The 16,609-nt window shown below is 43.5% G+C and overlaps 1 protein-coding gene across 1 annotated transcript in view; it reads left to right on the top strand.

The window, feature by feature from the left end:
* Positions 1–16,609, top strand: part of LOC143986869 (uncharacterized) — a 133,286-nt gene that overhangs the window by 43,889 nt on the left and 72,788 nt on the right. Inside the window, 1 exon segment of the mRNA XM_077485276.1 lies at positions 3,293–4,449. Coding sequence (XP_077341402.1) covers positions 3,293–4,449 — 1,157 coding nt within the window.

The following is a 16,609-nucleotide window of genomic DNA, read 5'->3' on the forward strand; positions in this document are numbered from 1 at the left end:
ATGCTGCTGCTGCTCACTCTGATCAAAATAGCAGAAATAGTTAAAAAAAATGCTTTGAGAGCTTGGGGAGGGTCTACATGATGTTATCTTTATAAACGCGTCTAAACGCGGCATGCAAACGCGGCAAAACGCGCGTTTCTAAACGCGCGTTTCTGCAGAGGTTTCATCTGCGTCTCGTGTGCATGAGGCCTAAAGCTTGATAATTCTCCATTGCTTTCCAAGTTGGTTTGACTGAGAGTTTGGGTAACTCAGCTGGCTCAGGGTCTTATACAGGGGCTGCTGTGTGTTCATATTCAGAGCCTTTGTAACTTATGCTGACACAGGCTGATAATGGCTGAGTGATAAGCAGGCAGGATCTGTGTGCTGTAATATGAAACCAGGCAGGCTGGAATCAGGTTATGAGGCTTACACATGCTTCTCCCTTGTTCTTTTTTGCAGAGGGCATTAAATCTTGTCTGTATCAGTACTGTCACCCAGAAATCTTGTAATTACCTTTAAAACTCAGTTTTTCTACTGTTCTGACAAATACAAGGCCATAAGTTTAGCTCCAGCTTCATATAGGGCTTATACAACCTGGTGATTGATTTATCCCTTGCATGAATTCATACAGCTTAAAGGGGTTGTAAAGGTAAATGTTTTTTCACCTTAATGCATTCTATGCATTAAGGTGAAAAAACATCTCACGGTGCCGGTGCCCCCAGCCCCCCCGTTTTTACTTACCTCACCCCTCGAAAGTCCCGCGCTCGCTCCCGACTTCCTCTTCACCACTCAGCCTGGCCACTGATTGGCTAGAGTGGATGGATTGAAGGCAGCGTAGCCAGTGGCTCGCGCTGCTGTCAATCACTTTCAATGACGCGGCTCACGGGGGTGGGGCCGTGTGATACAGCGAGCGGCTGTATCAAGGGAGCGCGCCCGCAGGTGCTTCTCACCATGCGAGGGAGCTCGCATGAACGTGAGAAGTACCTGCGGTAAGAAGCAGAGACAGCCGCCGAGGGACCCCAGAAGAGCAGGTTCGGGGCCACTCTGTGCAAAACGAGCTGCACAGTGGAGGTAAGTATAACATGTTTGTTATTTTAAGAAAAAAAAAATACCTTTTTACAATCCCTTTAACTCAATGAATAAACTCACATGTTGAGGAGACAGACGATGAAGCCTTTCGAATGTTCCATTTAATTAAAGATACTCATTGGTAGTAAAACTATGTAAGCCACATGGAAAGATGTATACCCCATGACCGGAAACAGAATGAATCCAGTAAGAAGGAAGGGGAGGGAAATACAGAAGTACGATGAGAGCGCTCAGCTTAGGCAAAAGAACACAGATTAAATACACAGAGCAATGATAGACAAAATACATGCCTGTAGTGTAACACAGCAGCTATCCCTGGACCATAGTATGACATTTCACAAACCAAACTAAAACGTATATTAAAACCAAAAATGTCGTCATATATTGCAGCTTACCAATTCTTAGATGTGGTGGCTGCATTACTTTTCTTTTTTAGAGCTTTTTGCCCTCTGTTTTCACCTGGTGATCTGGCCAGTAATTCACCTCCTCTATTAGAGTGCCCCCACTCTGAAGACAGCAGCATTATCAGTCTGGGGGGTGGGGAGTGTTAGATGTATTAGCAGATTTAAAAACGGTAACCAATTGAAGCCAAACTCCATCTCACACTTTATAATCTATTACAACAAACTGTTTTTTTTTCTTTTGGGATAAAGGTTTTACAAGAACAAATAAAAGCCGATTATTGTAAGCACCCCTGTTAGTGGTAAATGATCTGCCCCATGCCACTAACTGATACATTCTGCTTTTAAAGTTGGAGCTTTTATAGAACAGATTTACTGGCAAGATAACCAGATGAAAATAAAAGGAATCCTAAAAAACAAAACGAATGCAGCCATCACATCTAAGAATCGATAAGCCGCAATATAATAGCGGTTTTCTTTGGGTTTAATATGTCTTAAGTTAAGAATATTTATATTTCTTTCAGCCAATGCAGTAGGAGGGTTATGTCACTGGTGCATGCTGGGGAAGGAAATAAATATTTAAAGACAAGCCATGTGCCACTCTCCTCACCTGGGCTGGGGTCTAGGGAGGTGCTGCTGGATAGAGCTACGCTGTTAGGTCCAATAGCCTATTATAGGGCCTAACATGTCCTGAAATTATCCTAAAGCTGTCCTGCCTGGTCTGGAGCAAGCTGTGCCAAGGTAAGGCTCCTTGCTGGAGAGAGCCACAAAGAAAACCAGTCTCTCAGAAGAGCCTGGTGACTTGCTTGAAGGATGCGCTGAAATTTGGGAATGTGCTTACAGTGTAGCTCAGTCGGCTTAAATGTTCTGACACCGTGAAGCTGGACATTGATCTGGAGAGTCTGTAAGTTATCTACAGTATCTGATACCCCCAACCCTCACCTTCCTGAAATGTTCTGCAATAACACTTTAAAAAGACAAAAGTGACTGGCACCCACTAACCTTTCTTGGTCCCCATATTTATTCCATGGATACAGCTCTGGGGTGAAATGCTAGCCTTCCCTTTGGATGTCAGAGGGGTTTTAAAATGATATTACACATTACATAGTGCTGACTTCTACACTGTATACATTTGGTGTACTTACTCCTGACCCCTGCGCTATATACAATTGTTGTATGTTATAGAATCCTGACCCCTGCACTATATACTATGTGTTGTACATTACATAGGCCTTACTTCTTTTGCACCCATGCTCTACTAGCTGGACATTTTTATATGGTACAGTATGATTTGATTGGAGCACATTCTTTTGCATGTTAATAATGTGATAACATCCTCAAACTTAGAAACATTAAAGAAAGTCATAATAAAGGAGGAGTCAATAACCCAATGATGGGGGTCTTCAGGATTAGTTCAGTCTTCATCTTGGTTGTTCTCCCCCCATCCTCACTCTCTGACCTCTGGTGGGGCTCAGCCCCGCTGTTATTCATGACTAAATCATGGACTAAATAAGGAAGTGCAGGACTTCTTGTGTTGGGAAGATGGCAATGAGTGATAGAGGGGGAGGGGACACTCGTCCTATAATCCCCTCATCACTGTCACTCCTATAAAAGACAGTTCTCGTTGTTTCCTCCCTCTCTGACTAAGGTCCATGAATAAAGAAATGATCTGGTAGGAGATCAGAGGACCCATTTACTAGTTACCTTGAGGGGGGAATTGTAAGATCCTCAGAGACAAAGCTGCCTGATGTGGGCGGAGTCCTGGTTTAGGGGAACCAATCAGCTCATGTCTAGTAATAATCTTTTTATTTCTATTTTCGTAGATGGACGGGAGATGAGGAAAACCTCAGAGGATTGTCTCACTTTGTTTCCAGACTGTAAAGTAGAAGATGAGGACATCACACAGTATAGTCCAGGAGAAAACCCGACTACCTCAAATGTCTATCCGGCACCACACAGTGTAGATGGACCATCGTATTCCTCTTATCCTGAGGAACCTCAGACTGTGAGGGCCGGTGCCGTCCTTCCAACAGAGAAGAGGTTTTCCTGTACTGAGTGCGGGAAGGGTTTCCATTCTAAATTCAATCTTAATGTGCATAAACGAACTCACACAGGTGAGAAGCCGTATTCCTGTCCTGAGTGTGGGAAATGTTTTTCTCAAAAGTCTTATTTTCAAATACATCAAAGGTTCCACACAGGTGAGAAGCCGTATTCCTGCCCTGAGTGTGGAGAATGCTTTTCACAAAATTCTAATCTTAAAAAACATCAGCTGCTCCACACAGCTGGGAAACCATATTCCTGTCCTGAATGCGGGAAACTTTTTTCACAGAAGTCAACTCTTTACAGCCATCAGAGATCTCACACAGGGGAGAAGCCATTTTTATGTCCTGAGTGCGGGAAATGTTTTTCACGGAAGTCCCATCTTTGCAGCCATCAGAGGTCTCACACGGGGGAGAAGCCATTTTTATGTCCCGAGTGCGGGAAACGTTTTTCACAGAAGTACCATCTTTACAGCCATCAGCGATCTCACACGGGGGAGAAGCCATTTTTATGTCCTGAGTGTGGAAAATGTTTTTCACGGAAGTCCCATCTTTACACACATCAGAGATCTCACACAGGGGAGAAGCCATATTCCTGTCTTGAGTGCGGGAAATGTTTTTCAAAGGAGTTCAATCTTTACAAACATCAAAAATGTCACACAGGAGAGAAGCCCCTTTCCTGTCCTGAGTGTGGAAAATGTTTTTCAGACAAGTTTAGTCTGTACACACATCAAAAATCTCACACCGGGGAGAAGCCGTATTCCTGTCCTGAGTGCGGGAAATGTTTTTCAGTGAAGTCCAGTCTTTCCAGACATCAGAGATCTCACACGGGGGAGAAGCCGTATTCCTGTCCTGAGTGCAGGAAATGTTTTACACAGAAGTCCGATCTTACCAGACATCAGAAATCTCACATGGGGGAGAAGACACTTTCCTGTCCTGAGTGAGGGAATTGCTCCTCACTGAAGTCCTGTCTTCCTGTACATCAGGGATCCCACACAACCCTCGAGGTGTATTAGTGCTTTCAGTGTGGGAAATGTCTTCTATATGAATGTTGCTGGACATCACAGCTCTCATGTGGGGAAGAAGCACACCCTGATATACACCTCAGATATACTCCATGGCTGATCTTCATCATGGAAGAAACAGTTGATAAGGAGATCAGAGATCACCAAAGACATGGATGAAGTGTTGTACCGTGTTGGCCATTGATAGCAGTAGAAAAATAATAATGGAGACATTACCTTTCATTGGCTGAGTACATTTTGTGTTGTAAGCTTTCATAGACACTTAAAGATCTATTTAAAAAAAAAGTTCAACAAATGTAACCTGCATTCGCTGGCTGTGATGAATATTGACTGTGTTTTATTTAGCCAGATGTGGACCGCCCAACATACATTTACTGTGGTAGGCAGAATCAGGTACCTGTATGCTATTCTGCACCTTTGGGTCTGAGGCGCGCATGCGGACGACCCACTCCCGCTGTGAATGGACACAGCAGGAGCCAATCAGTTGGTCCGGCAAACCCGATATCCGCCGGTGCCCGCCAGTCATTCAGGACACAGAGAGAATGGCCATGTAAATAAGGCAAATTGCTGTTCTGTGACAAGGGAAGGCATTGATCCTGTGTTTCTGCTCAGCAGGAACATGGATCTCTGCCTTGCCATAGTACAAGCATCCCCCCCCCCACTGTTGGCAAGCACACATTTAACCCTTTGAAGTTAGCCACTTCTAGGCAAGTGTCAGTACAGTGATAGTTAACATTTTCAGCACTGACCACTGTATTGGTGTCTCAAAAACATGTTAGTTACCAATTTTGTCCACCGCATTGGCAAAGTCCCGCTATAAGTGACTGCCACCATTCCTAGTAAAAAAAAAAAAAATTCCATAAATTGATTCGGATCGTGAATATTTTTTTTTTTTTTTTAGAAAATCGCCCAGCTCTAATAAAGGTATACTGTGTATATATACACATAAGGTTAAGAGCTGATTTGTAATGTGTCTCTAAACAATACAATATCACTTAAAAATTAGAAATATCCATATACAAGATATAACATGAAAACACATAGTTGGAATGAAAAATTGCATCCAAGGCACATGGGCGGAGCCTGACTGAGCAGACATGACAGCTTAGAGCTCTGCTCCTGAAGGGATGTTTCTGCCATATTATGCCATGTCCCGCTCACCTTCACCCAGTAAATATTGTTACTCGGTCTGCTAATAACACCCGCCACTTAATGTAATGGTTCTTGGGAGTTCTCGTCTGAAAATGAAGCCCAAAAAACAACAAAAGTGTTGCCTCAGTCACAATGGCACTAGCTTCATCCCTTCCCCCGTTACCTCACACTCAGTGAAATCCCCTGAGAGCTCTAAGGTATCTGTGGCAACACAGGGGGAAATATGACTCAGTATCAGACTGCTACGTACCTGACCGGCAAGTCCGCTTGGGCAGAGGGAGGTCTCCATTACGTATCTGACTCGCATTCCCTGGTAGAGAGGTGAGGAAGCATAGGAGTACGGAGTAGTATGAGAGTCTGGTGATGTGGATCTTGATGCTGGAAGTGGAGAATCTTCAGACAGCAAGATGGTAGACAGGAACACAGGCAACAGGTGCTGAGTAGGAGCAGGCAAGTCCGGGTTCGGTAACGTTTCGTCAACGAAGTACAGAGGGGTAGGCAGGAGCAAAGTCAAACAAGCCGAGGTCAGGTGCAGGCAGAAATCCAGGGAGTCCGAGGGGCAAGCCGAGTCGCCAGGCAATCAGAGCAGAGATACTGGTACAGGAGCAAGGTCACGGGAAGCTGTTGATCAGGCAGCACCGGGCAATGGGTTCAGCTGAACTAAATAGGTCGGTCAGCGCCAAAACAGTGCGCACCGGCGCCCATAGAGGCACGCGAACCAGTGCTCACAGGCACCAGCGCACACATCAGAGCCAGCCGGTACACGCACACAAGTGCCCACAGGAGCGCACGTCAATGCGCATCGGCATGCACCAGAGCGGCCAGAAAGTCGTCCAGCCAGGTAACCTCTCTGACACTCAGATTCAGATATACAAACTTTACAAATGACATATTTTACAGACCTTGGTCATTCTTCTTCTGTTTTGAGGCAATTTGAAAAAATGCTTCGCAAAGCCCTTAAACAGACCTCAGATCATATTACAGACAGTCTGACAAGGGAAATTGGAGAACTGGGCCAACACACTGCAAACCTTGAACTGTGGGTTGATGAACTTAAAAATAACACCCAGACTTATGCAGATGAATTTGCAAAACTTCATTGAAGAAAACCTAGTTCTTCAATCTCATTTGGAAGATTACAAAAATAGGGCCCAGCGTTCCAATATCTATATACGAAGCATTGCATGGCTGGGTGCTGGGATGTGAGGCTGTCTCCTCTTTACTGCTTGATATACAAGTTGCTACGGGTGGCCTCACCTCAAATTTGGCTACCAGCTCTGCTGGTGTACCTCAAACATTAAAGTGGACCTTCCGCTCATTGGAATCCTCCCCCCCTCCGGCGCCACAATTGGCACCTTTCAGGGGGGAGGGGGGTGCAGGTACCTGTACAGTACAGGTATCTGCACCCACTTCCGGCGTAGATTCTGCAGAAGGTACGCCCCTTTCCGAAAGTCCCCCGCTGCCTGCTGGGAAACACACGGATCCCAGAGACACCGGGAACCATCCTTATTGCGCAGCGCGACTCGCGCATGCGCAGTAGGGAACCGGGAATTTAAGCCGAAAGGCTCCACTTCCTGATTCCCATACCCAAGATGGCGGCGGCAGCACCCGAGAGACGATCGAGAGATCTGCTTCAGGTGCCGACATCGCGGGCGCGCTGGGCGGGTAAGTGTCACTATTTTAAAAGTCAGCAGCTGCAGTATTTGTAGCTGCTGGCTTTAAAAATAAAAAATAAAAAAACGGCGGACTCCCGCTTTAACAGGGATTTTCCTATCTGGTCCCAGCTTATCCATCTGGCCGGCCATTGGCCTTGGAGTGTGGGGAGTTGACTCCCCCTCCCCCATAGAGACAGAAATATTGAGTCCATTTCTTAGACTCTCCTAACATCTCTCATGCACTGAGACAGTGGCCACACCGATACACCCTTCACATGCTGTTTTTTGTCTACAAAATGCTTTTAATGTTAACCAATGAAACACTGAAAAACCAGCCTGCTTATGAGTCCCTCCTTCTTTTGCACCCCTGAAGAAGGACTGCACTTTATCCCGAAACGTGTTGGGTGTAAGGAGGTTTTACTATGAAAACTCTCTATTATGGTGGTACCAACTGACTGCGTTCAGTTAATCAATGTTTCAAATCTTTCTATTTTTAATCATGTTTGATCTTTAATAAAATCTATTGTTATTATAGTATTGTGACATATTTTTACTTTGTATCTCTAGTTGCCTATGAAGTCCACCCAGGGGAATTCTTCAGTTTTTTCATTGTGTATTTTTGGATGTGGCACCTAGAGAAACGAGCGCATGTTTTTGCCATTCGCTCCTTTTCTCTTCCAATATCCGTATACGTGGAATACCTGAATCTGTCACTGATTTGCAAGCCACTATGCTATCCCTATTTCAAGAACTACAACCTTTCACACCAGTTGAACGAATGGAGACGGACAGGATTCAAAAAGCCCTCACACCTCGCAAAGCTGATGGACCACTGCGCAATGATATCGCCAAATTTCACTATTTCTGTACCAAGGAACAACTTCTAGCTTCAGCTAAAGCAAAAGATTCACTGATGTTCCAGGGACATGCCTATCAACTTTTTGCTGATCTATCTCAGCTCACCATCTCTAAGCGTCAGGCTTTGAAGCCACTTCTTCAAGTTTTACAGCGACATCAAATCACCCATCAATTGGGCTTTCCATTTTCTACTTTTCAATATGTTGATTGTTTACTTGAAGAAGGAATAACGATATAAGAATAGCATATCCGCCTGTAAGGCTTGAGAACATGACTATAACAATATATAAACAGGTTCCTATAATGTAAGAGCCAAAGTGGTTACAGCTTGGTTCAGAGAATAAGTTGTGTACATCTGAGGTAAGATAAAGGAGCTAAGATGATGTTGAGACCTATAGCTGAAGATCATTACCCATGTGCTTTAGCCCAGAGGGGCTTATTTAATTGCAGCATGTTGAGTGGACAAAAATCTCTGGTCCCCGCACGCGAGAGGGCAACCACACATCACCCCCGTGGGATCAATCTGTTAAAAGTGAAGTCACCTCCCCACAGTACAGGAGCCAAAGCCCCACCCCTAATGCTTCCAATACAGCAAGTGGGGCATGCCATGAGAGGATAAGCGCTTCATGTAAAAGTAAAGTAGGAGAGTCCGTAGGACATCTCCATTTGTACCTTGGTCTAGGTGGTACATATAACTCCAATTACTCACATTGGAGATCCATCAGCCCCAAGCAGGGGAGATAAAGTATCCTCCTTTGCATAGGGAGACCAATTTTAACCACTTGCTGACCAGCTCACACCAATATATGTTGGCAGAATGGCTCTGCTAGGTGAAACCCGGTATGGGTACGTTGTACCCTTTAAGAGCCACCAGGAGGCACGCATGCACGATTGCCGCCAGCTACCCATGATCGTGATCACGAGCGGCTGCACAGGGATTTATGTGTGTAAACATACAAATCCCTGTTCTGTCAGGAGAGAGGAGACATATCGTTTATTCCTACTAAGGTGAAACAACATGTCTCCTCCCCTAGTCAGTCCTATCCCCATACAGTTAGATACACTAACTAGGGAACACAGTTAACCTCTTGATCGCCCATAGTGTTAACCCCCTTCCCCGCCAGTGACATTTACACAGTAATCCGTAAATTTTTATAACACTGATCCCTGTATAAATGTCAGTGGTTCCAAAAATCTGTCGAAAGTGTCCGATCTGTCGCAGTACCGCTAAAAATCTCAGATCACCACCATTACTAGTATAAAAAAATGCTATAGATCTTTCCCATAGTTTGTAGATGCTATAAATTTTGCGCAAACCAAGCAATATACACTTATTGCGATTTTTTTTTATTATTTTTTTTTCCAAAAAATATGTAGACATTTTTGAGGATATTTATTATAGCAAAAAGTAAAAAATGTATTTTTTCCAAAATTGTCACTCTTTTTTTGTTTATAGCGCAAAAAATAAAAATGGCAGAGGTGATCAAATACCACCAAAAGAAAGCTCTATTTGTGGGGAAAAAAGACACCATTTTGGTTTGGGTACAGCCTTGCAAGACCGCGCAATTATCAGTTAAAGTGACGCAGTGCCAAATTGTAAAAAGTCAGTTGGTCAGGAAGGGAGTAAAATCTTCTGGGGCTGAAGCGGTTAAACAGAAGGGAAATATAGATATGAAAAGTGGGAGGGAAACAAGAGAGAGATATATCAAGGTATCCCTGAGAGAACAGCAGGGAGAAATTAAAGGAAGGGAAAAGAAGTCAGGGAGGTCCTAAGAGTCTGATGTAATGCCCGGACAAAGGGAGATGCCAGTATAGGTCGCCCAAGTTTCCCAAATAGTCTCAAACTTAGGAACTTTATCCTGAAGCTTAGCCACTACTTGCTCTTGAGTCATAATGAGATAGTAGTAGGTTTTTTTCCAGGCTTCAGCCTTGGCTCCCAAGAGAACGAAAAAAAAAACCTAAGGTTTGCATATGCTTATGTATACTATCAACTCTACGGTTTAGGAGAGCCATGGTGAAATATTGAGGTATTGCTACTCCCAAAATTTTCCTTAGGAGTTGAAAAACATTGTTCCAGTAAATTCTGATGCGAGGACAGGACCACCAGACATGGTACATGGTTCCAACTAGGTTACAACCTCTAAAGCATAGGGGAGAGACATCTGGATGCATTACTGCTAATCTAGCAGGAACATAGATCCATCTAGTAAGGCGTTTAACATTGGCTTTAATTAGTGGAATGTTAAGGATACCTTTTATAGGAGCGCTGTAAAGCTTGAAACCATGCATTACTGTCCCATGAAATCTCCATGTCATGTTCCCACGCCCAGCAATACAATGGCTTGTCATTCCTCCTGTATATGCCAGCAAGGAATATATAATCAAGATACCCCCCTCTGATCCATGAGATTAGAGCACCATTGTTTGTAGATTTAAGAGGCTCTGTTTTATCCAACCAGATAGATAAGAAAGTGCTCAATTTGGGAGAGCCTGAATTTCTCAGAAGCGGGCATTTCTAGTTGGCTTGTAGAGTAGCCCAGCATCCTCAAACAAGGCATCGTCAAACCTCTACTCGAGAAACCAAACCTGGACCCTCAGGATCCAAACAACTGTAGGCCAATTACAAGCCTCAACACCATTTCTAAGATCATGGAGAAAGCTGTAGTACATCAGCTACAACTTCACCTGGATACTCACAAACTCCTGGACCCGCTGCAATCAGGCTTCCGCCCGGGTCATGGAACAGAAACAGCTCTCCTCAAGATTTGGGATGACGCCCTCGAAGCAGCAGATGACGGAGAGCCGTGTCTCCTCGTACTGCTAGACCTAAGTGCAGCGTTTGATACAGTAGATCACAATACTCTACTCGTCCGCCTCACAGAAGTAGCCGGAGTCCAAGACATAGATCTCCAATGGTTCGCGTCCTTCCTAAGAAATCGGTCACAGACAGTGAAACTAGGAAAATTCCTCTCCGAAACTCAGGCAGTCACCTGCGGAGTCCCTCAAGGCTCTCCCTTGTCACCCGTTCTCTTCAACATTTACATTCGCCCACTCCTTCAAATCATCAGATGCTCAGATCTCTGCTTCCACTCTTACGCTGACGACGCGCAACTTTATTTCCGGATCAATGGAAAAAAAGATCACCAACAACAACTTGAAAACTGACTCAAATCAATAGAGGACTGGATGACCACTAACTCCCTCCAGCTGAACGAATCAAAGACGGAGCTTCTTATCTTACACCCAAATCATAATGCCGTAACCAAAACCTCCTGGTCTCCACCAACCGTCTTTGGGCAGACTATCTCCCCAAAGACCAAAGCGAAGAGTCTCGGGGTTATTTTAGACGCACAAATGTCAATGGATGCACAAATAGGAGCAGTAGTCAGTGGATCTCACCATCTGCTGCGCATGCTTCGCAGACTCATCCCTTTTATCCCAAAGAATGACAAAGCAGTGGTAGTTGGAACAATCATTAATTCACGACTGGACTACGCAAATTCCCTTTACATAGGATTACCACAATATCAACTTGCGCGATTACAACTGATCCAAAACACGGCGGCAAGGCTGATAACAGGAAAAAAACCCTGGGAATCCATCTCTCCTTCGCTGAGGAGCTTACATTGGCTAACCGTAAAAAATCGGATCACGTTCAAGACCCTTTGCCTCACCCACAAATGCGTGCATAGAGAAGCTCCGCAATACCTAATGGAGAAAATAAATCATTACACACCAAACCGCAGTCTTCGATCAGCCAACAAAAACCTCCTCCTCGTGCCCAAAGCCCGGTATAAACCCAAGGGTGATCGGAGATTCGCTGTCCAAGGGCCTCGGCTATGGAATGCTCTACCAATCAACATCCGCCTAGAAGAAAATCACCTGGCTTTTAGGAAAAAACTCAAGACCTTCCTCTTTTAGCAGATGATCAAAGCTCGCCACAGCGCCTAGAGGCGATTCAGTTCGCATTGTGCGCTATACAAGTATTTCATTCATTCATCCCTTCATGGGCTGACGTCAGTGCATGGAGGAATTTGCCTGACAAAATGCTCAACCAACTACTGCGCATGGCGGAAATCAACTAACGCTTATGTGTAAGGTGTACCAAGATGGCCTTAACAACATACATTTCATAAATGTTAGTTGATTTCCGCCGTGCGCATGCACAGTAGTCGGTCGAGCATTTTGTCAGGCAAATTCCTCCATGCACTGACGTCAGCCACTGAAGGGATGTATGACGCATTGCGCCTGCGCAGTTTGGAGCTACAGCTGATTTTCATGTCACAGGATGGGACGCTGGTTATACATTCTGCCCAGTTTGCTGCCCTGTTACTCAGTTTATCAGAACACCGGTCTGGGGTATGCAAGCATTGTGTCACATATGCTCTTAAGTCCACTTCTAAAGTGGAATCAGTTAATCTGCAGCGAGCAGCATCTTGAACACAGAGCACTTTACGTTGCATATGAATTTACACAAGGCAGTGGAGATGACCCCCATCTATAAGGATATACAGTTCATAAACACACAGCACAAGGCCATGTTCACACTAACAGATGTTACTCAGGGCTGCAGTTCATCTGAGCTCCACAAGGTGGAGATCTCACTTCTACCCAGATAGGAAGTCTCTATGGAATACAGACAGGAAGTGATGTCAGATACAGACAGGAAGTTACGGGTGAGAGGTGAGTCGGGAGGAAGTAGAGAGAAGACATTGTTGGAAGTGGCAGCAGAGGAGGTAATAAGATCTTATTTTCTATTTACACCCAGTAACCCCCCGTCATGTCCGTCCTCTTCCTCCATAGTCACTGTAATGTCTTTTATCTCCAGCAGATGATGATACCCACATATATAGTGTGGAGACCTAGATTAATAATTGCAGGGGGATCAGTTGATGATGAATATATCTTCCTTCCAAATCTGGCCATACATGGTTCAGTTTTATCGTTCATCCAGCGGGATGAGTGAAAAAACAGAAGTGATTCCCCCATCCACACATTGGAGGGGGATGGGGGAATCCTTCCCGCTGCACTATTGTATTCTGACAATGGGGGGCGCTCCTCCGCTCTCAGAATACACGGATCAGGGATGAAGCTATTGGCTGCAGCCCTTGATGGAGTGACTTTTATCCGTCAGTGACCACACATGGATGGAAATGTGACCGATCCCTGCTGAACCCGCTGAATTTCCATGTCTCTATGGTCAGCTTAAGGTGGGAGTAAACCCGCTGACATTTTTTTTTTCAGGCCTGCAAGGGAAAAGGCATAATGAGCTAGTATGCAATACCTTAGAACGAGGCCCTAAAATCTCACCCGAAAAGCTAAAACAAACATTAAGCTAAAATATCCCTTCAACCCCCTCTTGAGATTATGATTGCATGATCTCACTCATGATCTCTCTTCATTGCAGCACGATCTGCTTGTTTCTGATAGTGGGAGGTACGTGCTGACGTCACCACGCCGTTGACGAGGACGGGAGTTTGTGTTTTTTGTTGCCGGTCAGCTTCATTTTTAAGTGCATGTAATCGATTATTTTGTAAGTGCATTCTTTTTTTATACAAATAAACCAGCTAGACGATATTATGCCATGGTCTGCTATATCTCTCTTCTGGGTTAACAAATATTGATACAGACAAGAGTCACGGAAGTCTGTTTTTCTGCTTATTTGAACCAACCATCATCTGATTCCCCGTGTGTATTCAGCTGAGGATTTGTCTATTTTGGGAGCTTGTTTGCATCTTTGGGCTGGTTATCCGGTAAGGAGGCCCTCTATGTGGTGTTGGGACACTTGAATTCATCAGATTCACTGGGTGTTTACATTTATTGTTTGCATGCAACTTTGATTCACATTGTAAGTGCAATTATGTCGCTTAGTAGATTTTTTTTATCTTTTTTGACAATATTACGCTATGTCATATATTTTCTTTTCTTGGTGTCAAATACGTGTGTGGAGTCACAAGGTGTTTAAAGGGGTTGTAAAGGTTAATTTTTTATTTTCTAAATAGGTTCCTTTAAGCTAGTGCATTGTTGGCTGACTTACCTTTTCCTTCAATTTCCCTTCTAAATGTTTTTTTTCTTTGTCTGAATTTCTCACTTCCTGTTTCTCCTCAGTAAACTTCTCACCATCATCTGAGTGGTGGTTAGTCAGCCAGAACAGCTTACTGAGGAGGAACAGGAAGTGAGGAATTCAGACAAAACAAAGAAAAAAACATTTAGAAGGGAAATAGAAGGAAAAGGTAACTGAACCAACAATGCACTAGCTTAAAGGAACCTATGTAGAAAATAAAAAACGAACCTTTACAACCCCTTTAAGATCCAAAGTTTCCCTGCTGTCATATCCATTTGGGAATTAAAGGCCCGGGCTGGGTTTAAGCCAATTGCGTATTTGGCTTACTTTCTGGTAAGCAGAAAATTCATAAGGTGGTGGATATCACTGGTGTTTTTGTTTGGAAGTTATGGAAGTTTTTTTTAAAATAATTATCACTGTGGACTTATATTTGAGACTGCATATATATATATATATATATATATATATATATATATTTTGTTTTTTATCACTTATATTGAGGAATTTAATTATTGTAATTTTACTTTTTTACGTTTTTTTTTTTCACCTATTTTTCACAATATCACTTTGGTTTAGATCAAACATATAGGTTTCATGTTTTAGCGCAGCTTCTTCCTTCTATGTTTCTGATAATACATACTAAGATAAACTTTATTGTGAAGTGAGGGATCTGTAACGCAAGTGGCTCTGCTATTAAGGCACATAATAAGCTTGTATATAAGATAAAGGAAGATAAAGAAGAGTATGATCATGATTATCATTACTGCAATATCCCTCATCCAAGAGAATACTCCCCAAATCCTAGCTCAACATTTCCAAAGGGGCATTTTTATATCGGTATCTTGATCTACTGCAGCTTCTACTACTAAAACCTGAAACAATGTTTGAAAAGCCTTTTTACTACTATTTTTAGAGGCAAGAGTTTTTTATTCAACTCCATATTCACTCCAGTCTTGCTTGGATATGTCTGGTATAAAGAACAAGACTCTCCATTAAAGGCGCAACAATCAGAAATATTCAGAACTGAATGAGTGCAGGTACGGGCGTTTCTTGTAGAATTTCCTAAATTGAAACACCAGCTAGGATTATGGCTTCTACTAATAATGTGGAAAGAGACAGTGTCATTTACCGTAATCTCCTACTGACGTTCAAAAGGTCAAGGGGAGTTTTTCCTTTAAAAAAGGGGGTAATATTCAAAGGTATAGCCATTAAGGGTATTCTGACAGTGCTGGGATGCAGCTTACTACAAATCCAACATTTCTGAAATCCTGACCTCTGAGCATAAGAATATTTGAATTTTAGCAAAAGCATTTTATCACCAAAATTATCTTCAATGTCTCTCTTATTTATAACTTGTATCTCTGAAATGTTCTCGTGTGTGTGTGTGTGTTTGTGTGTGTGTGTGTGTGTGTTCCCACAAATACTTTTAATAGCACCCAAGTCCTCAGGGTGGTAAATACAGTTAAGGATGATCCAAGTAAGCGGGAACACTATCAGGGAAGCCAGGATCAGGAGGCAATATGCCTTGCCAGAAATCTGATATGAAATAAGCGAGGTCATCTTCTCTGGCCGGACCTGCATCTCCAGGAACTCCTCCTTCGTCTGCTTGGACTTCTGCTTGAGGGTCTCCTGTATCCAAGATCCCCTTCCCGCTCTTGGGTTACTGAACAATCTTTTTCACTTGGCTGGCATGGATCCAGGATTGGCAATTTTCCACCAGGATAGCTGTTCTGGTCACTGCAACCACCGTAATAGGAGGTCCAAAAGGGTACTCTCGCTTCTATGCAACTGCTGGACCACCACAGTATCTCCCACCTTGAAAGGATGGGTAGGTTCCTGTGAAGAAAAAGGAGAGGTGCGAGCGACATTTCTCTCGACTGTATCCAAAGTTTTGATTAGTTTCCTCACACATTCTGACTGTACCAAATCCAAATCCCCCTGCTCTATCATAAGAGGTGCTCTAGCCCAGGGAGTGGGGAAAGGATGACCTATTAGTACTTCAAAGGGAGAATAGCCTGTAGTCTTGGATGGAGTACTTCTCATCTCTGCCAAGACCGCTGGGAGAACCTTCTTCCAATGGACAAAGGTTCCTCCTGTTGCTTTCCTTATTTTATCTTTCCTTGTCCTATTTGTCCTTTCCACTATCCCTGAACTCTGGGGGTGATATGGAATGTGAAATTTCCATTCTATTTGGAGTGAATATACCAAATCCTGGCATACTTTTTCCAAATAACGTTTTATTAACTATCAGTGGTAGCATAGGTATACAGACAGTACAAAAGTACAATGAAAAACAAACATCTGTAGAGCTGTGCAAGAGTAAATATAGATATGCGATAAGCAGCAA

Source organism: Lithobates pipiens, unplaced genomic scaffold, assembly GCF_037356315.1.
Source record: "Lithobates pipiens isolate NorthernLeopardFrog02 unplaced genomic scaffold, aLitPip1_a1.2 Scaffold_18, whole genome shotgun sequence".
In the NCBI taxonomy this organism is placed as follows: domain Eukaryota; kingdom Metazoa; phylum Chordata; class Amphibia; order Anura; family Ranidae; genus Lithobates; species Lithobates pipiens.